We start from the raw sequence: 26,281 nt of genomic DNA on the forward strand, positions 1-26,281 counted from the left end.
TTACTCTTAATATACTCAGCTTATAGCATTTTTGAACATGAACCTCAAACCAGGATCCCAATATGAGGGAGCTCTAGGCTCACTTCTCTTAAATGTCAAGGATTCTATTCTCTTGGATTGAAACTTTGGTTTCCCACAGTTGAATACAATACCTAGCAGGGAGTCTGATGCAGGGTTTGGTGAGTATTTTGTTTTACAGTGTACCGCCATTGCATGAGAGTTTTCTATCAGCTCGTGGGCAGCATAATGCTCTGGCTCATCTCCTGTTCCAGCTTATCCTCACATGAGCATCTTTCTGTTGGCAATAAATACCCTAGAAGACCTTGAAGTTCTCATGCCTACACGTTTTGTGGCTTAAAAAAACTCTGGAATTTCTTTGTAACAACCATATAAAAACCAGTTTCATTCTTTCTGAACCTATTTCATTCTTCCAGTGAGAGATGCAGCCTCTTATGAATTACAATTTTTGAAACAAAATCTTTCACAGAAGTTATTTTGGAATCCTGAATGTGTTTAGAAACTTCAGAATATCAATCAAATTAAGCAACCCATTGATCCTGTCTGGTTTTGGCACCATGGTTTTCTAATTTAGATCTCAAACACGGCAGTCTCTCTAACTGAAAAGTACCCCAATGTGGTCTCCAATTTGATGAGCTGAAAATGATAGGAAGCTCAAACAGAAAAATACAAATGCAAACAAGACCTAGACCCATAGTTCTTGGCCATGTAGTGAGACAGAATTCCACTAGGAAAATCCACTTCTTTATTGGATTGGAAACTCTGGTATAGTGGTTAAGAATTATGGCTGCTAACCAAAAGATTGGCAGTTCAAATCCGCCAGGCACTCCTTGAAAATTCTATGGGGCGATTATACTGTCTCCTATAGGGTTGCTATGAGTTGGAATCAATGGCAACAGGTTTGTTTCGTTTTTCTTAATTGAATTTGGCATACCCCATTTTGAGACAGTCCTAAGCACTACAAGACAACAAATGCACCAAACTCACAATAAATATTGGATTCAAGCTCAAAACAAAAAAGGGGTGGGACTCAAAAGTCCAAGAGGGCTTACCAAGATGGCCTCCAGATGCTCCATGCAGGCAATGAACTGAAAGAGTTTTTGAGGGTGTCATGCTAATGTCGAACAAGAGCTCTAGGGGAAGTTGGTCAGCTGCTATGGATCCAACTTCTGACGCCAGCAATTGTCAAAAAACCTAAATGCACAGAGAATCATCAGAAATTAGTATTACAGAATATATGCATTGTGAGTAGATATTATTCAAATCAGGCAGCATCAACTCAAAAATATAGAGAAGGCATTCAGAAGAAGGGATAGCGAAAAGAGGCTATATAGGTCATTGTCATGTTAATATCTCAAGAGATAGCATCAGAACATATGCAGGGCTCCAGGATCAGTCTGTTGAAGGAACAGAGTCACTAAGGATGTACCACACATTCTCCGGTCAGACCCTGGGTTCCTGCTTCTTGAAACTGACTCCACCTTTATAATTCTCTAAAAGGTCCCAGTGCCTGAAGTAAAACAGTCTCTGATAAGTTGCTCTGTAGGCTATGATGTGATCTGGACAGGACACCAGAAAAAGCAATTCCTTTAATGCTCAAGGATTTGAAAAAGGATACCTGACGGAAAATGGCCTGTGTGGATCACCCCAACTCCATGAACCCAGAAATGTGGATTTTCCAACAGAATTAAAATGGTTTATCCAAAACTGGAAGTCCATCTATTAAAAAAAAAAAGAAGAAGAAGAAGAAACAGGACCCATACTTCACACCATACATAAAACCTAACATAGAATACATCAAAAACTAAATATAAAACCTAAAACTAGAAAGATCATGGGAAAAAAATATAGACAATGGTAGGGGCCCTAATGCATGGCATAAATACAAGACATAACTAACAATGCACAAACACCAGAAGATAAACTAGATAACTGAGAGCTCCCAAAAATTAAAGACTTATGCTCATCAAAAAAATAAAAAAAGAATCTACCGACCGGGAAAAGTTTTTGGCTATGACATATCTGACAACGGTCCTATTGCTAACATCTATAGAATACTTGAACACCTCAACAAAAAAAGGCAAACAATCCAATTAAAAAACGGGCAAAGGATGTGAACAGATGCTTCATCAAAGAAGACATTCAAGTAGCTAACAGACACATGAGAAAATACTGCAATTATTAGCCAATAGAGAAATGAAAATCAAAACTAAAATGGGATACCATCTCACCTTGACATTAATGGTACTAATAAAAAATTAAAAAACCAGAAAATAATAAGTGCTGGAGAGGTTGTAAAGGAATTGAAACTCTTACGCACTGCTGGCGGGAATTTAAAATAGTACAACCACTATGGAAAATGATATAGGACCTCCTTATAAAAATAGAAATGGAAATACCATGCTATCCAGCAATCGCACTCTTAGGAATACAGCCTAGAGACATAAGGGCCATTACATGAATAGACATATGCACACCCATATTCAGTACAGCTTTATTCACAATAGCAAAAAGATGGAAACAACCTAAGTGCCCATCAACAGATGAATGGGTAAACAAATTACTGTACATACAATGTAATACTACACAATGATAAAGAACAGTGACGAAACTGTGAAACATCTCACAACTTGGATGAATCTGTAGAACCTTATGCTGAATGAAATAAGTCATCACAAAAGGACAAATGTTGTATGAGACCGCTATTATAAAAACATAAAAAAAGCTTACACAGAGGAAAAAAAATCTTTGATGGTTATCAAGGAGGGAAAATGTGGGAGGAGAAATCACTAGATAGTAGACAAGTGTTAACTTCGGTGAAGTAAAGACAACACACAACGTAGGGGAATTCAGCACAACTCAAAACAGACAAAGTCATAGAAACTTCCTAGACACATCGAAAACCTTGAGGGACCAATTTACTGAGGCTGAGGGCTGGGAAACTTGGTCTCAGGGGACATCTACATCCATTGGCATAACATAGTTCATAAAGAAAATGCTTTACATCCTACTTTGGTGAGTAGCATCTGGGGTCTTAAAAACTTGTGACCAGCCATGTAAGATACATCCATTGGTCCCATTCCAACTGGAGCAAAGGAGAAACAAAAGACAAAAAGAAAATAATAGTCCAAAGGACTAATGGGCCACATGAAACAGGAATTCCACCAACCTGAGCCGAGAGGAGCTAGATGGTGCCTAGCTACCACCGCAGGCAATTCTGACAGGGATCACAATAGACAGTCCCTGGTAGAGCTGAAGAAAACTGTAGAAAAATATTCAAATTCACAGAAAAAGACCAGACTTACTTATCGAACAGAGATTGGAGAAACACCCAAGCTATGGCCCCCGGACACCCTGCTAACTCAGAATGGAAGCCACTCCCAAAGCCCACCTTTCAGTCAAATATTAGAGGGGCCAATAAAATAAATAATAACACACATAAGGAACGTGGTTCTTAGTTCAATCAAGTATAGAAGATCAAATGGGCAACACCTGCCCAAAAGCAAAGACACAAAGACAGGAAAGGACAGGAAAAATAGAGGAGTAGATATGGGAAACCTGGTGCAAACGGAAAGGGGGAGAGTGCTGACACATTGTGGAGACTGCAACCAATGTCACAAAACAATTTATGTATAAATTTCTGAACGAGAAACTAATTTGCATTGTAAGTTACACTTAAAGCACAATATTTTTTTTGGTTTGTCAACTCCAATCAGGTCCTTGCCCCTGCATGCAACAGAAAGTGCTCCTGAAGAGTCACCAACGTTCTCTATCTTATTAAGTCCAGATTTTGATTCTTCATCCATCACTCACTTCACTTGTCAGCAACATTGACTCAGTTTAGCACTTATTGGAATGAGTTTTTATGTTTCAGGTCTTTCTGTGGTGCAAGAAAAAGTTTATCTTTTTGGTGTGACCAGCTGTATTTTATTCTATTTTATCTATTATTTCATGCGTTTGAAGTGAATCAAGTTCAGATAGCAAAAGGTGAAATCACAATGCCGTCTTGTCTCAATTTAGTTTTCAAAAGTTTATATATTAACAAAATTTAAACAGAAGTAGTTAAAGGTGGTAAAAGACACGAAAAATAGAGCTCATTAAAGGTAAAATATTTTTAAGTGAATACTAAATTGGCACACATAATTTCACCTCACATACTTTGGACACGTTATTAGGAGGGACCAGTCCTTGTAGAATGACAACAACATGCTTACTAAAGTAAAGGGGTAGTGAAAAAGAGGAAGACTCTCACTGAGATGGATTGACACAATGGCTGCAACAATGGGCTCAAACATAGCAACGATTGTGAGGATGGAGCGGTGTTTTGTTCTGTTGTGCATAGGGTCGCTATGAGTCGGAACCGACCCTGTGGAGCCTGTGAAAAAGAACAACATACAATATTTTCACACCTGAAATAGGTATCAGGCTTCCTAAGGTCATTTGGTTAGATAGAGTTGCTTTCAGTTGTAATTAAATAAAGAAGACTGGAATGCAGTTAGATAAGAATGGTATGTCCGTGTGTGCTAGGTGTGTGACATGGAGGTGAGCAGAAACAATGGGTGGAGAAAGGTGAATGACAAGCAACCGCCCTTGTCAGGAAATCATCCATCCTGAATTCCACCTTTTATTGCCTTGGTCTTTAAGGATTTGTACTCTTTGGATCAGAATGACAATAAAATGTTTGGCTAATGAGGAGCTTTGGATATTGAGCCCCTAGGGATACAGAATCTGCAAATAGTCTGCCTGTTACCCCCTCACTAAGCAGCAGTTCTTCAGTCAGGAGCCAGCACGCCTGAGACATTACCCACCATGATGCTCTTGTCCAGGAGCTGTGTGCCTCACCAGGCCCTTCTGCCTTTCCTGTGGAGAGAACGTCCATCTACATCATCCAACATCGAGGGCAGGTGTTAAGCATCATTCCTCAATGACATCAGCCAGGTAACCTAGAGTCCCTTGGTTAACATTTAGAAAGAGGGCAAGTGTTTCATCACAGGGTCATCCAGAGGAAGCTGGGAGGAGAGTTGTTGTTATTAGGTGCCATAGTGAACCCAAGCACAACAAAAAGAAATGTCGCCCAGTCCTGTGCCATCCTTATAATCATTGCTACGCTTGAGCCCATTGTTGCAGTCACTGTGTCAGTACTTCCCGCTGAGGGTCTTTCTCTCATCAGGGAGAATGATGAGAGTACATGCATAAAATGATTGGAAATAAGCCTTCCATGGACCCCTGCATCTATTCTATCTTCCTGACATGTTTCCATGTATCTTTGCACCAGTCTCAAGGACTTCTCATTCTACCAGTCTCCTCTTCTCTCTCTACAATGGAGGGACAATTTTCCTCCTGAACATAAATCTGTCCCTTTTGAAACATGATGACCATTTTAATGAAAAAATACAAACCTGTTGCTGTCAAGTTGATTCCCACTCATAGCAACCCTGTGAAGGTTTTCAGAATAGAACTGCCCCATAGGGTTTCCAAGGAGCAACTGGTGAATTTGAACTGCTGACCTTTTGGTTAGCAGCCGTAGCTTTTAACCACTGCGGCACCAGAGTTTCCAGATGACCACTACAGAATTCTAATATTTACTTGAATTCTTGTGGTAGAGAAGGAGGTGGTTTGTGGAATTTATCTCCTCATTCCTTGTTTTTAACACATATTTTTATCATCTCTGTTATCCAGCTCCTATCTTGGAAAGACATGGAGTCTGAGACACACACATCACACCATCTCCCTAGTTCATTTATTTCCTCTTTATAAAGTTGGCAAATATTTACAATGACCACAGGAGCACAGGTAGTATGAAAATACGTATATAAAACCATGACTAACTTTTCACCCCTTTCAAGAACGAATAAATGTTTACACTCAGCTGTATTAGATTCAGGTTTTTTTTTTTTTTAAATAAATAGCCAAATAATATGCGTACAGGGGACACAAACTTTCTAGTCTTCTCCATTCTTCTCCTTCCCTTCCCAGATGGCTTTTGCGTCTGGTGATGAAGCTTCTGCTGGTCCAGGGACCACATCTTTGATTGTCTTGTCACTTATCTTTTCCATCAGTTTAATCAACAATATGGAACCCAGAAACCAAACAGGAGTTTCAGAGTTCTTTCTCCTGGGACTGGCAGAGGATCCAGAACTGCAGCCCCTTCTCTACAACATCTTTCTGTTCATGTACTTGGTCACCATCCTGGGAAACCTGCTCATCATCCTGGCTATCAGCTATGATTTCCACCTCCATACCCCCATGTACTTCTTTCTCTCCAATCTGTCCTTTACGGACATCTGTTTAAGTACAACCACAGTCCCGAAGATGTTAGTGAACATCAATACACAGAGAAACTCTATCACTTACACTGGCTGCCTCACCCAGGTATGTGCTGCCATAATTTTTGGAAGTTTTGAAAATTTTCTCCTTGGAATAATGGCCTATGACTGCTATGTGGCTATTTGTCATCCATTGAGGTACACAGTCATCATGAACCCCCACTTCCTTAGTCTGCTGGTCGTACTCTCTTTGTTCATTAGTATCATGAATGCTCTGGTCCATAGTCTGATGTTGCTGAGACTGTCCTTCTGCACAGACCTGGAAATTCCCCACTTCTTCTGTGAAATTGTTCAGGTCCTCAAGCTTGCCTGTTCCAATACCCTCATCAATAACATCATACTATATTTTATGTCTAGCATATTTGGTGGTATTCCTTTCTCTGGGGTTATTTTTTCTTACACTCAAATTGTTTCTTCCATCCTGAGAATGCCATCAGCTGTTGGAAAGTATAAAGCTTTTTCCACCTGTGGATCTCACCTCACAGTTGTTTTCTTGTTCTATGGGACAGCATTTGGAGTGTACATTAGTTCTGCATTTACACACTCTTCCAGGAAGACAACGGTAGCCTCCGTGATGTACATTGTGGTCCCTCAAATGATGAATCCTTTTATCTATAGCCTGAGGAACAGGGACACGAAGGGATCTGTGAGAAAAATTATTGGTAGGATGCTTTATTTTTAGTGATTGTGTCATCTGCTTCGGGCTTGGGTTTCTAGAATGAGTAAAAGTAAAAGAAATAGTGAAGAGTCAGAATTCCTAACTAGATGACATAATGGCTAAGCTTTATAAAAAAGAGTCAAAAACAACCGCTGTATATTAGTCCCCATTTGTGTACTTCTTCATAGCAAGCTCAGAAAAGTGTGCCAGTGTCAAACTCAAACTTGTACATACTTAATTGTTTTAAAAATAGCCCACATAATCAGAATTTCACCAACTTAGAGCCTTCCTCCCTTACTTATCCCACAAAAATACACCCAGCGTTTGCTATCCATAGATGGGCGAAGACCTGTCGCTATAATGATCCTAATGTGCTCTGCCTTTGGAGTACCTTTGACCCAGAGACTCCCCAACTTGCTGCAGTAGGGCTTCTCACAGGGACACATAATCTCCCTCCTTCCTTCTGCACTTCCCTGGGAGTTCTCATCCCTTCTTCCCCTTCTGTTTTCTTCCTGCACCTCTTGCCTCTGGAAGACCTCCTGCTGTGGGAGATTACACCCTACATGCAGCTGTCAATGCATCACACCAATAAAACAGCTTGCTGTTCAACTGCTATCTCATGGTCATAATCTTTTTTCTTGATCATCCTTGAAGTTCATTAAACTCACTACACTAAGTGCATTTCAACTTGGGGTTGAAACCTGACTCTGCTTTTTTGTTTAAATCTCTGCTGTTTCACAAATTATTTCAACTCATTAAACACAGTTTCTTTGGGCAGGTTCCACAGAAGCAGAGCCTGAGGAAGGGCTTTTTATTATAGTGATGTTGTTAGCAGTGTGACCCCAATACCCCGAGCATGTTTTCTCCTTTTTCAAAATGGGCAACTGAGAGCTTAACACAACTAAAAAAGGCCATGATAAATATTTAAGTTATTCTTCCTCTGCCTGCCTCCTTCAGGTACATCTGTTAATGATTTTGTTTTGACCAAATGTTAATGACTTTGGTCTTTGTTTTAAACTGATGCAAATAACCTTTTGTTCTGTCAGGACTACCTGTGGCATACAACCCCCACAGGAAAGCTGGAGCCCAGATATCAGATATGCATATTTTTAGCCTAATAAAGAAATGTCTGGCAGGGGACTACAAAGACACTTGTAACCATTGTAAGATTCTGTATAAGCTCTAATGTCAAAATTGCCCTTCCAGACTCCATAGAGACAGCCTGTGTTGCTGCCAGGTCCCAGGTGATGTATGCACCTCCTTAATAACCTTTCTCACTCTTTCTGACTTGGAGTATGTTTCATTGGCTGGACTGCTCCAGGGAATGGATCCTAATCAGGTAACAGTAGCCTTCTCAGACAAAATCAAGTAGGAGACAATGGACAAGGCAGGGACGGATCTAAAGTTATAGTCACAGCTAGAGAGTAACTTCAGGCTGATCTAATGGAGAGGTTTGTGAATTGCACCCCATACTAACCTCACTGTGAGACAAGGATGCTGACCTTTCAGGCCCCAATTTAGTACTTACTGAGATCTTTCACTGATAAACTGTCTCTGATGATGGCAACATCGGCATCCACCAGACTCAGTTTCATCACCTACAAAATGATCTCTGTAATTTGAGATGATTGTGAGGTATTTGAATTTCATCAGTGCAGAAGCCTTTGGTTCTAAGAAGAAAAAGAACTGACTCTAATATCCTCAAGCAATAAAGTTATATGTCATTACAAAGAAAGGCCTTCAGAGGTAGGGAATGTACAGGAACAAGAGAGTAGGCTTCATTTAGTCCTCTGTGAGGTGGCTTCATCCTAGAACTGGTTCCCTTTATGGTCGCCTGATTGTTGCAACAGATTCAGGTCTCATATCCGCACATGATGCCCAGAGAGAGAAAACTTGCTGTCCTTCTCTGGGTTTACTGTTACTAGGCATTTCCATGGAATCATCAGAAGACAGCCCCTCTGTACTCAGTTGAATAATGCCTCCCCACAAAGATATCCCAATCCCTGGAAGCTCTGAGTTTCACTGATATTATAAGAGGGTGAATGTTCTTGTCTGTGCTTTTGGTGCCACATTTAAGAAACTATTTTCCAATCCAAGATCATAAAGATTTGCCTCTCTGTTTCCTCCTAAGAGGTTTATAGTTTTAGCCTATGGTCTCTGATTTGATAAACTGATGATGATAGGGAGCTCAAACAAAAATCCAAATACAAACAAAACTTAGATCCATAGTTCTTGGCCATGGAGTGAGCCAGTTTCACTAGGAAAATCCACTGTTTCTTCGATTTGGCATATCCCATTTTGAGACAGCCCTAATCACTGCAAAACACCAAATTCACCAAACTCATTATAAATATTGAATTCAAGCTTAAAATGCAAAAGGAGTAGAGCTGGAGAGCCTGAGAGGGCTTATCAAGATGACCTTCAGATGCTCCACAGAGGCAGTATGCTGAAAGGGCTTTTATGGACATTACATCTATGTCCAATGAGAGCTCTGGGGGAAGTTAGTCATTTGCTATTGATCCAACTTCTGATGCCAGGAATTGTCAAAACACCTAAATGCACAGAGAAACACCGGAAATTAATGTAACAGAATATTTTTGTTGTGTCTAGATATGATTCAAATCAGGCAGCAGTCAACTCAAAAATGTAGGGAAGGTAGGTCAAAGAAGGGATAGTGAAAACAGGTTAGGCAGGTTATTGTCATGTTAATTGCTCAGGAGATAGTATGAGAATACATGCAGGGTTCCAGGGTCAGTCAGTTGTAGCAGCAGAATCACTAAGAAAATGCCATACATTTTCCAGTTAGACTGTGGGTTCCTGCTTCTTAAAACTGGCTGTATGTTGGCAATTCTTTAAAAGAACCTAATACCTGAGGCAAAACAGTCTCCACTAAACTGCTCACTAGGATACTGTTTGACTTGAAGATTACTCCAGGAAAATCAGTTCATTAAAGGCTCAAGTTTCAAAAGAATACCTTAGGGCAAATGGTGTGGATCAACCCAATTCCATGAACCAGGAAATAGATTCCAGGGGAATTAAAATGGTTTGTCAAAAACTGGATGTCCATCTGTAAAAAAAAAAAAAAAGAAAGAAAGAAAGAAAGAAACAGGACCCATACCTCACACCATACACAAAAACTAACACAAAATATATCACAGAACTAAATATAAAGCATAATACTATAAAGATCATGGAAGAAAAAATAGGTGCAATGCTAGGGGCTCTAATGCATGGCATAAATACAACACAAACCATAAATAACAATGCACAGATACCAGAAGATAAACTGGGAGCTCCTAAAAATTAAACACTCATGCTTATCAAAAGACATCACCAAAGGAATAAAAAGAGAACCTACAGGCTGGGAAAACTTTTAGGCTATAACATACTCAACAAGAATCTAATCTCTAATATCTATAGAATACTTCAACACCTCCACAACAAAAAGACAAACAATTCAGTTAAAAGTGGGCAAAGAACAAGAGCAGCCACTTCACCAAAGAAGACTTTCAAGCAACTAATAGACACATGAGGAAATGTTAGCAGTTATTAGCCATTAGAGAAATACAAATCAACACTAAAATGAGATAGCATTTCACACTGACATTAATGGAACTAATCAAAAAATTAAATAAAAAATGTTGGAGAAGTTTTGGAAAGATTGGAACTCGCATGCACTGTTGATGGGAATGTAAAATGGTACAACCACTACAGAAAATTATATGGCAACTCCTTAAAAAGCTAGAAATAGAAATACATATGATCCAGCAATCCTACTCCTAGGAATATATCCTAGAGAAATAAGAACTGTGCCATGAATAAATATATGCACACCCATGTTCGTCGTAACATTTTTCATAATAGCAAAAAGATGGGAACAACCTATATGCCCATGAACAGATGAATGAATAAACAAATTATAGTGCATACACACAACGGAATACTATGCAACAATGAAGAACAATGATGAATCTTCAAAACATCTCCCAACATGGATAAATCTGGAGTGCATTATGCTGAGTGAAATAAGTCATCACAAAAGGACAAATATTGTATAAGACCACTATTATAAAAACCCAAGAAAAAGTTTACACAGAAAAAAAAATCTTTGATGGTTAAAAGGGAAGGCTTGAATGGGGAGGGGAAATCACTAACTAGATAGTACCCAGTAATAGACAAGCATTAACTTTGGTGAGGGGAAAGACAACACACAATATATGGGAAATCAGCACACCTTGAACAAGGCAAAGTCATAGAAGCTTCCCAGAAACATCCAAACACTTCAGGGACCAAGTTACTGGGGCTGAGGGCTGGAGACCAGGGTCTTGGGGAACATCTAGGCCAATTGGCATAACATAGTTCATAAATAAAATGTTCTGCATTCTACTTTGGTAAGTAGCATCTGGGGTCTTAAAAGCTTGTGAGCATCAATCTAAGATGTATTTCTTGTTCCCATCCCATTCAGAACGAAGGAGAATTAAGAAAACCAAAGACACAAGGAATATATTAGTCCAAAGGACTAATGGACCACAAGAACCACAGCCTCCACCATCCTGAGCCCAGAAGAACTAGATGGTGCCTGGCAACAACGATGGACTGTTCTGACAGGGATCATAATAGAAGGCCCCAGACAGAGTGGTAGAAAAATGGTACAAAATAATTCAAATTTCCAAAAAAGACCAGACTTACTGGTCTGACAGGTGCTGGAGGAAGCCCCTAGACTACGGCTCATGGAAACAGTAGTCAAGAAATCAAATGACTCATTGCATTGGGCAAATCTGTTGAAATGATCTCATTAAAGTGTTAAAAACCAAAGTTGTCACTTTGAGGGCTAAGTTGCACCTGACCTAAGCCATGTTATTTTTAACTGGCTCATATGCATGGAAAAGCAGGACAATTAATAAGGAAGACCAAAAAATAGTTGATGCCTTTGAACTATGGCGTTGGCGAAGAATATTGAGTATACCGTGGACTGCCAGAAAATGAACAAATCTGTCTTGGAAGAGGTACAGCCAGAATGCACTTTAGAAGCAAGGAAGGAGAGACTTTGTCTCATCTACTTTGGACATGTTATGAGGAGGGATGAGTCCCTGAAGAAAGACATCATGGTTGGTAAAGTATAGGGTCAGAGGAGAACAGGAAGGCCCTCAATGAGATGGACTGACACAGTGGCTGCAACAATGGGCTCAAACATAGTGACAATTCTGAGGATGACACGGGACGAGGCATTGTCTCGTTCTGTTTTGTATAGCGTTGCTGTGAGTTGTAATCATTTCAACCTCACCTAACAACAAAAACAATTAATGATCTGATTTAGGTAGTTAAAAACAAAATTTCCACAAGATTAAATTTGTGTATGAAGTCGTAAGATTTATTTGATATTCATGATATTCATACAGTAAGTTTCAGGTTCATTCGATGACTCTCAGAAAGAACAAACACAGAGCATTTGCATTTTACAAAATCTTAGGTATATTTTTACATATACGATTGGATGGTGCCATCCAATCAGTCTCCACTGATGGTAACTATCTACAACAAAACGAAACACTGCCCAGTCATGTGCCATCCTCACAATCATCGCTATGGTTGAGCCCATCTTTGCAGCCACTGTGTCAGTCCATCTTGTTGAGGGTCTTCCTCTATTTTGCTGACCCTCTGCCAAGCATTATGGCTTTCTCCAGGGACTGGTCCTTCCTAATAACATGTCCAAAGTACACGAGATGAAGTCTCACCATCTTAGCTTCTAAAGATCATTCTGGCTGTACTTCTTCCAAGACAGATTTGTTTGTTCTTCTGGCAGTCCATGGTTTATTCAATATTCTTCTTAAACACCATAATTCAAAGTCATCAATCCTTCTTATTCATTGTCCAGCTTTCACATGCATATGAGGCTACTGAAAATACCTTGGCCTGGGTCAGGCACACCTTAGTCCTCAAAGTGCCATCTTTGCTTTTTAACACTTCAAAGAGGCCTTTTGCAGCAGATTTGCTCAATGCAATTTTCATTTCACTTCTTGCCTGCTGCTTCCATGGGTGTTGATAAATATACCCATATACATAAACTATCCCTTCACACCTAAAATAGGAGTCAGGTTTCCTAAATTCACTGGTAAGATAGAGTTGCTACCAGTTGTGTTAAAAAAAAAAAAAAAATGAAGAAGGCTGGAGTCCAGTTGGAGAAGAACATGTGTCCACATATTCATGTTGTGTGACATAGAGGTGAGCAGAAACAAAGAGAGACGAATCACATGCAGCTGGTCTCACAGGGGCAGGGAGTTGGCCATCCTGAATTCCACATTCTAAAGACTTGGTCTTTCAGGATTTGCGATGCCCTGGGATCAGGATGACAATAAATGCTTTTGGTTAATGAGAAGCTTTGGAATTTGAGCCCCCAGGGATGTAGAGACTGAAAACTGTCTGCATGTGACTGCCCGTGACTCAATATCCCCTCACCCGCAGTCAGGAAGCAGCACACCAGAGACTCTACACACAAGTGATCCTCAAGCTCAGGATCCAGGTGTCCCACTGAGTCTCTCTGCCTTTCCTCAGGACACATCTTCCACCTTCACCATTCAGGGAATGCGTCAACATCATTCTACAGTGATGCCAGCCAGGTAATTAAAATTGCTAGTTGTTTGGAAATAAGGGCAGGAGTTTCCTCACAAGCTCATCCAGGGCAAGCTGTGAAGAGAGTACATGCATAAAATGATTGAACTCAAGTCTCCCATGGACTCCTGCCTAACTATCTTCCATCTTCCTGACATGATTCCTTGTCTCTTTGCACCAATCCCAAGGAACTCCAATTCTACCAGTCTCTTACTCTGTCTCTATAATGGTAAAGATCGTTTTCCTCCTGAGCAGAAATTGCCCCTTCTCAAACACGATGACTACCATAAAATCCTCTGATATTTACTTGCATTCTTGTGGTGGTGAAATAGGAGGGCTATCAGCTTCGCCTTATCGTCCCACTCCTGGTTCTTAACACACATTTTTATTATCTGTGTCACCTGGCTCTAATCTCTGGAAAAAGATGTGGAGTGTCAACAGACTCTTCGAATTCCTCCTTCTGTTTTTCTCTATAATATTACCTTTTTAAAAAATAGTAATGACAATAATTTTTTTGAGGCTTCATGTCTGGGAGGCTGTAAATATATTTTTCTTTGTAAAGGTAGATCTTTTCCTTGGAGTAGGTGTGTCCATTCACACTTGGATAGAATATGCCTTTTGGGCTGGAATTCTGGGCCTACAGGGAAGTCCACCAGAGCCAGATTGTTGTTGTGGCTGCTAGCTGCCAGTTAGTTTGCCCTCAACTCATGGCAATGCATGCTCAACAGAATGAAAAGCTGCCAGGTCCTATGCCATCCCCATAATCGGTTGTGAATCAAATTGTTTTAATTCATAGGCTTTTCTTTGGCTGATTTTCAGAAGTGGATCACCAGGATTTTCTTCCTATAAAATTACAAAATATTTAAAATGATTATACCAACACAGATGGTGTAAAAAAAAAAAAAAATTAGCACCTTTAACTACTTTCCAGAATAAACAAATGCTGATGCTCAGCTATTGATCAGATTCATGTATTTTTTATTAAATAATCAAATAAGATGCATACAGATGGCACTAACTGTATTCCCCTCCATTCCTCGTGTTCCTGACCTAGATGATGTTTGCCTCTGGTGATGCAGCTACGGCTGGTATGGGGACCACACATTTGATTGTCTTGTCATCTCATCTTTTCCATCAGATTCATTAATATGGAACCTAGAAACCAAACAAATGTTTCAGAATTCTTCTCCTGACACTGAGAGAGGATCTGGAACTGCAGCCCCTCCTCTGTAGCCTGTTTCTGTCCATGTATCTGGTCACTGTCCTGGGAAATCCACTCATCTTCCTGGCTATCAGTTCTGACTCCACCACCACACCCCCATGTATTTCTTTCTTGCCAATTTGTCCTTCACTGACATCTGTTACAGCATCACCACTACCCCAAAGATGCTGGTGAACCTCCAAGTACAGAATGAGAGCATCACATATGCAGGCTGCCTCACCCAGGTCTGCTTTGTCCTGGTTTTCGCTAGTTTGCAATGTTTTCTCCTTGGAGTAATGGCCTATGACTTCTATGTGGCCATTTGTCAACCAAGACATAAACAGTCATCATGAACCATTGCCACTGTGGTCTGTTGATTCTACTCTCAATTTTCATTACCACTGTGGATGACTCGATCCACAGCCTGATAGTGTTGCACCTGTCTTTCAGCACAGACTGGGCAATCTCCTACTTCTGAGAAGTTGTTCAGGTCAACAAGATTGCCAGTTCTAATACCTTCATCAAGAACATCTCCTTATATTTGGCAGCTACCATACTGGCTAGTGGTCCTCTCTCTGGAATCATTTTCTTTTATACTCAAATTGCCTCCTCCATTTTGAGAATGTCTTCAGCAGGTGGAATGCATAAGGCTTTTTCTACCTGTGGGTCTCATCTCTCAGTTGTTTCCTAGTTCTATGGGACAGGCTTAGGTATGTATATTAGTGCTGCATTTACACACTCTCCCAGGAAGACTGCAGTAGCTTCAATGATGTACACTATGGTGACTCTCATGATGAACTCATTTACCTACAACCTGAGAAACAGGGACATGAAGGGGGGCTTGAAGAACATTATCAGGTGTATATCTGTTTTTCAGTGATTAAATTATCTGCTTTGGGCCTGGATTTCTAGATTGCATCAAAGGGGAAGAATACTCATGAGCCAGAATTCCTGACTGTCCATCGCCATGTTCTTCTAAAATGACAAGATAACAAAATGGTTAAGTGCAATTCACCTTGGTATTGGATCCTGACTCTGTTCTTTGTGTAGCTCTGTACTTTTGACAAATAATTTCTTCACTCAGTTGTTGTTGTTAGGTGCCATCAAGTTGGTTCCAACTCATAGCGACCTTATATACAACAGAATAAAACACTGTCCGGTCCTGTGCCATGCCCATAATCGTTGTTATGCTTGAGCCCATTGTTACAGCCACTGTGTCAATCCATCTTGTTGTGGGTCTTCTCCTTTTTCATTGACACTGTATTTACCAATCATGATGTTCTTCTCCAGGGACTGATCACTCCTGACAACATGTTCAAAGTATGTAGGACGTAGTCTCTCCATCCTTGCTTCTAAGGAACAACCTGGTTGCATTTTTTCCAAGATAGATTTGTTTGTTCTTTTGGCTGTCCAAGATATATTCAACATTCTTCACCAATACCACAATTCAAAGGTGTCAGTTCTTCTGTCTTCCTTATTTAGTGTCCAGCTTTTGCACGCACGTATTGAAAATACCATGGCTTGGATCAGGCACACCTTAGTCTTCAAGGTGTTATCTTTGCTTTTCATCACTTCTAAGATGTCTTTTGCAGCAGATTTGCCTAATGGAATGCATCTTTTGATTTTTTGACTGCTGCTTCCATGGCTGTTAATTGTGGATCCAAGTAAAACGTAATCCTTGACAACTTCAATCTTTTCTCCATTTATCATGATGTTGCTTATTGGTCCAGTTGTGGGGATTTTTGTTTTCTTTATGTTGAGGGGAAACTCTGGTGGTGTAGTGGTTAAGTTCTGCAGCTGCTGACCAAAGGGCCGGCAGTTCGAATCTGCCAGGTGCTCCTTGAAAACTCTGCAGGCAGTTCTACTCTGTCCTACAAGATAGCTATGAGTCGGAATGAACTCGACGGCACTGGGTTTGGGTTTTTTTTTTTTGGTTTTAAGTTGAGGTGCAATCCATACTGAAGTCTGTGGTCTTTCATCTGCATCAGTAAGTGCTTCAAGACCTCTTCACTTTCAGCAAGCAAGGTTGTGTCATCTGCATAACACAGGTTATTAATGAGTCTTCCTCCAATCCTGACGCCCCTTTCTTCATAAAGTCCAGATTCTCGGATTACATGCTCAGCCTACAGATTGAATAGGCATGGTGAAGGGATACAACCCGAAGCACACCTTTACTGAATTTAAACCACACAGCATCCCCTTGTTCTGTTCAAATGACTGCCTCTTGATCTATGTACAGGTTCCTCATGAGCACAGTTAAGTGTTCTAGAATTCCCATTCTTTGCAATGTCATCCATAATTTATTATGATCCACACAGTCGAATGCTTTTGCATAGTCAATAAAACGCAGGTAAACATCTTTCTGGTATTCTCTGCTTTCAGCCAGGATCCATCTGACATCAGCAATGATATCCCTGTTTCCAAGTCCTCCTCTGAATCCAGCCTGAATTGCTGGCAATTCCCTGTGGTTATAATGCTGCAGCCACTTTTGAATGATCTTCAGCAAAATTTTACTTGCATGTGATATTAATGATATTGTTCGATAATTTCCACATTTGGTTAGATCACCTTTCTTGGGAATAGACATAAATATGGATCTTTTCCAGTTGGCTGACCAGGTAGCTGTTTTCCAAATTTCTTGGCATAGATGAGTGAGAACCTCCAGTGCTGCATCCATTTGTTGAAACATCTCAGTTGATTCCCTTCAATTCCTGGACCCTTGCCTTTTGCTAATGCCTTCAGTGCAGCTTGGACTTCTTCCTTCAGTACCATTGGTTCCTGATCATATGCTACCTCTCGAAATGGTTGAGCGTCAACGAGTTATTTTTGGTATAATGACTGTTTATTCCTTCCATCTTCTTTTGATGCTTCCTGCATCATTTAATATTTTCCCTATAAAATCCTTCGCTATTGCAACTCAAGACTTGAATTTTTTCTTCAGTTCTTTTATCTTGAGAAATGCTGAGCATGGTCTTCTGTTTTGTTTTTCTACTTCCAACTCTTTGCACACGTCATTATAATACTTATTTTGTCTTCTTGAGCAGCCCTTTGAACTCTTCTGTTCAGTTCTTTTATTGTATCATTTTTTCCTTTTGCTTTAGCTACTCGATGTTCAAAAGCAAGTTTTTGTCATTTTGTCATACTGTGGGGGCTTGTGTGTTGCTGTGATGCTGGAAGCTATGTAACCGGTATTCAGATACCAGCAGGGTCACCCATCATGGACAGGTTTCAGCTGAGCTTCCAGACTAAGACAGACTAGGATGAAGGACCAGACAATCTACTTCTGAAAAGAATTAGCCAGTGAAAACCTTTTGCAACACTCTAACCCCAGTTTATTTGGTCAAGTTTTATAGAAGCAGCACCTGAGGCAGGTATTCTGTTATGTGGTTGTGAGGGCATCCATTTCAGCAGAAGGAAAGTGGGAGAAGGTGAAGAGAGCCAGGAAAAGATGAAAGCAAAGTTGTGGGGACAGCCAGAGGCTAGCTTCAGCCTGATTCCACTGACAAAGCCATGTGAATGGAAACTTAGAGTTAGTCCCACTGTGAGAGATGAGAGCTTACTTTTCATGCCCCAATCAGTAATCACTGAGACATGTCATTGATAAATTTATGTGTAAAAAGTAACATCAGCATTCATCATATTCAGTTTCATTATCTACAAAAGGGACAAAATTAGATGATTTCCGTGGCTTCAGAAGATTGTGAGGTAAGTGAACCTTATCAGTGAGAAAGACTTTGATTCTAATAAGAAAATATAAACCTTGGCTCTAACAGGTTTTCATTACAATTGCTTCATTACAAGGACTTCAGAGGTAGAAAATGCACAAGAACAGGTCGGTAGGGTTTCATTCAGTCTCCTACAAGGTGGCTGCATTCTAGGACAGCAACAGATCCAGGTGTCCTCATCACTTTTGATGCTCAGAGACACAAAACTGACTCCTTCTTTGGGCGTACTATTAATAGAGGATCTTTTGTTAATAGAGATCTATTGTTAATAGGAAAACCCTGGTGGCATAGTGTTTAAAAGTTACGGCTGCTAACCAAAAGTCAGCAGTTCAAATCTACGAGGCACTCCTTGGAAACTCCATGGGGCAGTTCTACTCTTCCCTGTAGGGTAGCTATGAGTTGGAATCGACTCGATGGCAATGGGTTTGGTTTTTTATTGTTAATAGACCTTTCCATGGAGTGATACAGAAGACATCTCCTCCTGTCTCATCACTTTGAATAGGATCATACATCCCTTCCTCATTAAACTTCTCGCATGGGAAAAATTGAGTACTATGACAGCCTCAGGCTGACCATGCAGATTGTATTTCTGTTGGTTAGTGAACCCCTGCAACCACTAAAACCACTAATACAATGGCTGGCACATAACTCTCGATAAAATCCAACTGGAATCATTTAGTTCTATACATTACCGTTATTTATAAGGCTTGTTATTCCTTGCTCTCAAACATTTCTACCACTTGATTCAGCAGTTTTATTGGTTTCCCTTTATTGTAATATCTTTCAGTAGGTTTACTAGTCTTGATAATATACTCAAATGAATAATTATTCAGTAGTCTGGGTAGAGATGACAGTCTTTTTTGGACCCCTATTTGTTTCGATCTTGTCTAATTGATTTATTGATCAGAGTGTATATGAGGTGTTACTTTTCTCCTTGTTGTTGTTATTGTTAGGTGCCATCGAGTTGGTTCTGACTCATAACGACCCTATGCACAACAGAACAAACACTGCCTGGTCCTGTGCCATCCTTACAATCGTCGTTATGCTTGAGCTCATTGTTGCAGTCACTGTGTCAATCCACCTTGTTGAAGGTCTTCCTCTTTTCCGCTGACCCTGTACTCTGCCAAGCATGATGTCCTTCTCCAGGGACTGATCCCTCCTGACAACATGACCAAAGTATGTAAGACGCAGTCTCGCCATCCTTGCCTCTAAGGAGCATTCTGGCCGCACTTCTTCCAAGACAGATTTGTTCATTCTTTTGGCAGTCCATGGTACATTCAATATTCTTGGCCAACACCACAATTCAAAGGCGTTAATTCTTCTTCAGTCTTCCTTATGCGTTGTCCAGCTTTCACATGCATATGATGCAATTGAAAATACCACAGCTTGGGTCAGGCGCACCTTAGTCTTCAGGGTGACATCTTTGCTCTTCAACACTTTGAAGAGGTCCTTTGCAGCAGATTTGCCCAATGCAATGCTGAATGTGGAAATTATAGAACAAAATCATTAACATCACATGCAAGCAAAATTTTGCTGAAGATCATTCAAAAACGGCTGCAGCAGTATATCAACAGGGAACTGCCAGAAATTCAGGCTGTTTTCAGAAGAGGATGTGGAACCAAGGATATCATTGCTGATGTCAGATGGATCCTGGCTGAAAGCAGAGAATACCAGAAGGACGTTTACCTGTGTTTTATTGACTATGCAAAGGCATTGGACTGTGTGGATCATAACAAACTATGGATAACACTGCGAAGAATGGGAATTCCAGAAGACTTAATTGTGCTCATGAGGAACCTTTACATAGATCAAGAGGCAGTTGTTGGGACAGAACAAGGGGATACTGATTGGTTTAAAGTCAGGAAAGGTGTGTGTCAGGGTTGTATTCTTTCACCATACCTATTTAATCTGTATGCTGAACAAATAACACGAGAAGCTGGACTATATGAGGAAGAACGGGGCATCAGGATCAGAGGAAGACTCATTAACAACCTGCGTTATGCAGATGACACAACCTTGCTTGCTGAAAGTAAAGAGGACTTGAAACACTTACTAATGAAGATCAAAGACCACAGCCTTCGGTATGGATTACACCTCAACAGAAAGAAAACAAAAATCCTCACAACTGGACCAATGAGCAACATCATGAAAAATGGAGAAAAGATTGAAGTTGTCAAGGATTTCATTTTACTTGGCTCCACAATCAAAAGCCATGGAAGCAGCAGTCAAGAAATCAAAAGACTTTTCTCCTTAGTCACCTTATTTTGCAGTTTTTCTTTCTCAACCCTGGTGAGTCTACACAGAAGTTGAATAAAATTAATTAAATCACTGAAGTTTTAGAGGGCTTCCTGTACTCTTAGAGATCTCATGTGAAACTTTTTAATGTGTGTTTGTGAGGAAATTAGTTTTCCTGTGGGGATGGATTTTTTTTTTTTTTTGAGGAAAACGTGTTGACTGCATGTCAGGACAGCAGAAGAGGGAAAGTGGTAGGCTCAGGAAGGTGGCTTTTACCACAGTCACAAAGAAGCAGAGTCATCAGTCAGAATCATCTCTGTAGGACGAGTGTGACAAAAATTCAGGTCTTGTACCATCAGTGGAGTGTATAGAGAGCCTACTGTTCTGGTCATCACTGATGGTGGTGGTGGGATTGTGTTCACCTGCACACTTGGAGGACACCTCACCTGGCACAACATGTGTCTCCTAGTACAAAGATGCTCCATTTATGTTCATACTGTATGTTCATACCTCACCCAAGAACTACTGACTTTGATCTCTGGGTATACATTCCAGTGATGAGCATTGTTAATAACTCCTTTTTGAGATTTTGATGTGTGCTGAAATCTGAGAAGCATGATGTAAATATTAGAAGAACATGGAAGAATGTATTAGAATATGGGCTATGAAAGAATCTGGAATTTGAAAATCTTTTCAGTTTTACTTATTAAAATATCATTTTCAAAGTAGTGTATGAAATGTATTTGTAGCTCTTAAAGAATGGCAATGTAATGAAAACTCATATCTCTACCCCTGGGTTAAGAAATGAAGTAATGCCATCACCACAGAATCCATTTCAAGGGTCTTCCATTCACATTTTCCTCTTTCCTCCCAGTAGCAAGCACTATCCTGAATTCTGTATTTATCATTTTCTGTGATGTTCTTCTATTTTGTTGAATCCTATTACTATGGATTAAGTTATGTCCTCCAGGAAGATAGGTTGAAATCCTAAACACTAGTATCTGTTGCCAATTTTCTTTTCTCAGTATTTCTGTTCTACCTCTTAGTTTCTTGCCTAGTTACTGGGGTGTTTCAACTTGCAAGTGGCCATCAAAACTCAACAATTAGTCTTCATTCACCTGAGGAAAAAGGAGAGTCAGAAATAGGAGAAGGAAATCAAATGTGTGCCTGGTTGCCTTCATGAACAACTGCCTCCTTTACCATGAGACCATAACTTGATGATGCCTGATTACCATTACTGAATGTTTTGATCAAAAATTGTATAGAAAAATTCTGATCAAATGGGGTGGCGGGAGGGGGAGAATTTGGAACAGAATTTCAAATTTTTAATGGCTTTAGACTTTCTGCAGCCATCGAGGCTGGATGAACCCCTGAAACTATGGCCCTGAAATAATCTTTAAACTTTAAACCATAAACCAATATTGTACACTAAAGTCTTCTTTGAATGGTAATTTAAAGCAAAACAAAACATGGCTTATCTTAATTAGTAAAGTACTTCTGCTTTGAGCATTGTACATTTTTAAAGAATTATGTATGTGAGGTCAAATTGACCATGGCAGCTCAAAAGTTTGGATGGGAAGTATAGGGGGCAGTGAGTTTAAGACATTGGTAGTGGAAAATTTTGGAAAATGGTAGCAAGTATGGTAGCACTATTTGAAGAATGCAATCAATGTCACTGAATTGAACCTGTAGAAACTGTTGAAATCCTGTAACTTTGGCTGACTATACTTTCACCAGAGTTAACTTTTTTTTCTTTAACATGAAGGGTTTTTAAGGAAGTATTCACGTGGAACACCATCTTCACCATCTGCCATCTAAGCCTGCTGAGAAGGTGGCTAAACCTGAACACTAGTGATGACATTGTGATTTCTTACAACTCTATTAAAATCAAAAGCCAAATTATCAACCCACCTTCCACTAATGTAGATTGAAGAACAGTGTAGATTGAAACTATCATGATGAAACTGGAAAAACTATGATGAAATTGTAAATCCTAAAAAGGGAGTAATATGTCTATAGGGTCGCTGTGAGTCGGAATTGACTCGACAGCACTGGGTGGGTTTTATGTCTCTCGACAGTGATTATAGTCAGAATTGACTACAGAGAATAGCTTAGAATCTTCTGTGCAATACACACAGGATGAAGATTAACATTCATGAAACATTAATGACTCATAGAAAGAAAAAACTCTTAATGTTTACATTTTTATAATATCTTAATATAATATTTATGTCCACATATATAAACTGTATTTTTATAAAATCAATATCAAGCTTCCTTATATCATTGGTAAAATAGAGATGCTTTTAGTTGCATATAAATAAAGAAGATAAGAGTTCAGTTAGAGAAGGATGGTGTGTCAGTTTATACAAGGTATGCACCAGGAAGGTGATCAGAAAGAGGTGGAGAGAAGTGGAATCCAGATACTGGGAATCAGTCCTCCTGAATTCTCTTCTTCTATTGTCTTGGTCAGAAACCCTGGTGGTGCAGTGGTTTAGAGCTATGGCTGATAACTGAAAGATGGGCAATTTGAATCCACCAGGCACTCTTTGGGAACACTATTGGGCATTCTACTCTGTCCTTTAGAGTCACTATGAGTCAGAATCTACTGGACAGGAACAGGTTTTTTTTTTTTTTTTTTTTTTTAATTGCCTTGGTCTTTTCAGATTTGCATTGCCCTGGGATCAGAATAACAATAAAAGAGTTTGGCTAATGAGGAACTTTGGATATTACCTGCCCAGGGACAGAGACTGGAAATAGTCTGCCCATGACCAACTCACTCAAAGACTCACTCCCGCATCAGGAAACAGCACACCTGAGACTCCACCCACAGATAATCCTTCTTGCTCAGAAGCATCCTGCTTCATTCAGTCCCTCTGTCTTTCTTCAGGGCACATCTTCTACCTTCCCCATCCAGGGCAGAGTTCAGGCATCATTCTTCAGTGATATCAGGCAGGTAACTTAAAACTGCTTAGCTAATATTTAAAAATGAGGGCTAAGGGCAGATATCTTAGTACAGATTTATCCAGATGAAGCTGTGAATAGGGTACATTCATAAAATGAATGAAGTCTCCCATAGGACAATTGGCTCTCTGCCATCTTCCTGACATATTTCCTTGTATCTTAGCATCAATGCTCAAGCAGCTCTCATTCGGGTAGTCTCCTTCTCTCGCTCTGTAATGACATGGGCCATGTTCCTCCTGAGCAAACAGGAGGACTGCTATAGAATCCTCTGACATTTACTTCCATTCTTGTGGGGGAGGGGGTTGGCTTCACCTTATCTTCCCATTTCTGGTTCTTAACATACCTTCATATTATCTCTGTTGTCTAGCTCTGATCTATGAAAAAGGTCGTGGAGACCCAGACAGACACATCTGGCTGCTCCCCTAGTCTATATATTTGTCCTTAAAAAATTGCAAAATTTATAAATGATCGTATCAGCAGATTGAGCAAAAACAGCACATACTGAATCAAAGACCATGACCACCATTTTATGTCTTTCCAGAATGCTCTGCTATATCAGCATTGTTTATTTTTTTAAGTAACAAAATATGCATAATGAAGACACCCCATTTATTTTCTTCTCCCACTTTCCCAAGATCGTGCTTGCCTCTGGTGATGTAGTTGCCGCTGGTCCAGGAACCATACATTTGATTTTCTTATATTTCTTCCGTCATGTCATCAACAATATGGAACCCAGAAATCAAACAGATATTTCAAAATTCTTTCTCCTGGTACTGACAGAAGATCTGGAACTGCAAGCCCCCCTATTTAGTCTGTTTCTGTCCATATATCTGGTCACTGTCCTAGGAAACTTGCTCATTGTCTTGGCTGTCATCTTTGACTGCCACCTCCACACCCCCATGTATTTCTTTCTTGCCAATCTGTCCCTCACTGACATCTGTTTCAGTACCACCACAATTCCAAAGATGCTAGTGAACCTCCAAGCACAGAATCACAGCATCACTTATGCAGGCTGCCTCATCCAGGTGTGCTTTGTCCTAGTTTTTGCTGCTTTGGAAAATTTTCTCCTTGCAGTCATGGCCTAGGACTGCTTTGTAGCCATTTGTCACCCACTAAAGTACACTGTCATCATGAACCCCCACATCTGTGGCCTGCTGATTCTACTCTCCTTGTTCATTAGCATCACGAACGCCCTGCTCCACAGTCTGATGTCATTGCGACTGTCCTTCTACACAGAGCTAGTAATTCCTTACTTCTTCCGTGAAGTTCTTCAGGTCATCAGGGTTGCCTGTTCTGATGCTGTCATCAATAACATCTTCTCATACTTTGCAGCTATAATACTGGGTGGTGTTCCTCTCTCTGGAATCATTTTCTCTTATACTCAAATTGTCTCCTCCATTTTGAGAATGCCATCAGCAGTCAGAAAGTATAAAGCTTTTTCCACTTGTGGGTCTCATCTCTCAGTAATTTCTTTGTTCTATGGGACAGGTTTTGGTTCATATTTCAGTGCTGCATTTACCCCTTCTAGGAGGACTGCAGTAGCTTCAGTGATGTACACCGTGGTCATTCCCATAATGAACCCCTTTATCTACAGCCTGAGGAATAGGGAAGTGAAGGGGGCTTTGAGAAAAATTATGAGCCGCATACCTGCTTTTCCGTGATTGCATTACCTACATTTGGCTTGGCTTTCTAGACTGCATCAATGTGAAAGAATAATTGTGAGACAGGATGCCTGACTCTCCCACCAACGCTTTCTTCTAAAATAATGACGTAACCTAGAGGCTAAGTGCAACTCATTGTAGGTTTGAAATTTGAATTTTCTCTTTGTGTAGCTCTTTGCTATTTGACAAATTATTTTTATTCTCTAAGCTGAATCTCTTTGGTCAGGTTTTATAGAAGCAGAGCCTAAGGTGGGGTTGATTTATTTTGGTAGCACATTCTCAAAATAAAGAAAGCAGGATGTAGATAAAGCTGTGGGAATAGAGACTAGCTTCAGCCTGATGCCACGGGTAGAGTTCTGTGACTGAAAACTAGGCTTAATCTCACTGCAAGGCAAGACAGCTGACCTTTCATGCCCAAATTTAGTTATTACCATGACATGTCACTGGTAAACCATGAGTGTCCGGGGTAATATTAGCATTCATCATATTTTTGTGGTTGTTGCTATTGTTGGCATTGTTGTTAGCTGAAATCAAGTTGGCCTTCGTGATCCATAGGGTCTCATTGGCTGATATTTTAGAAGTAAATTGCCAGGGCTTTGTTTCTAGTGCATCTTAGTGTGAAACACCCACTGGAACCTATCTGGCATTATAACAACACTGGATGCTCCACTGACAGACAGGTCGTTGCTACACATAAGGTTCGTTGGCCAGAAATCAAACTTGGGTCTCCCACGTGGAAGGTGAACCATAATTTCCCCCTACATTATCCATAAAATTGTCATATTTGGATTATCACAGTGGCTTCAGATGATTGTGTGATAACCGAATCTTACTAGCGAGGAAGGCTTTGTTTCTAATAAGAAAATGTAAGCACTGACTCTAAA

The 26,281-nt window shown here is 40.1% G+C and overlaps 1 protein-coding gene and 1 pseudogene across 1 annotated transcript; both read left to right on the plus strand.

Moving 5' to 3' along the window:
• Nucleotides 1–6,027: 6,027 nt before the first annotated feature.
• Nucleotides 6,028–7,026, plus strand: LOC100666423 (olfactory receptor 7G1-like). The gene has a single exon (XM_064283110.1). It carries the CDS (start codon nucleotides 6,091–6,093, stop codon nucleotides 7,024–7,026), a length of 936 nt encoding a protein of 311 aa, XP_064139180.1. The 5' UTR covers nucleotides 6,028–6,090.
• Nucleotides 7,027–24,371: 17,345 nt separating this feature from the next.
• Nucleotides 24,372–25,465, plus strand: LOC135230875 (olfactory receptor 7G2-like; annotated as a pseudogene).
• The last annotated feature ends 816 nt before the right edge of the window (nucleotides 25,466–26,281 follow it).

This window comes from Loxodonta africana, chromosome 3 (assembly GCF_030014295.1).
Source record: "Loxodonta africana isolate mLoxAfr1 chromosome 3, mLoxAfr1.hap2, whole genome shotgun sequence".
NCBI classification, from domain to species: Eukaryota; Metazoa; Chordata; class Mammalia; order Proboscidea; family Elephantidae; genus Loxodonta; species Loxodonta africana.

Bases quoted from the DNA above. Each gene is read 5' to 3' on its own strand.
- LOC100666423 (XM_064283110.1), top strand. From the start codon at position 6,091: ATGGAACCCAGAAACCAAACAGGAGTTTCAGAGTTCTTTCTCCTGGGA.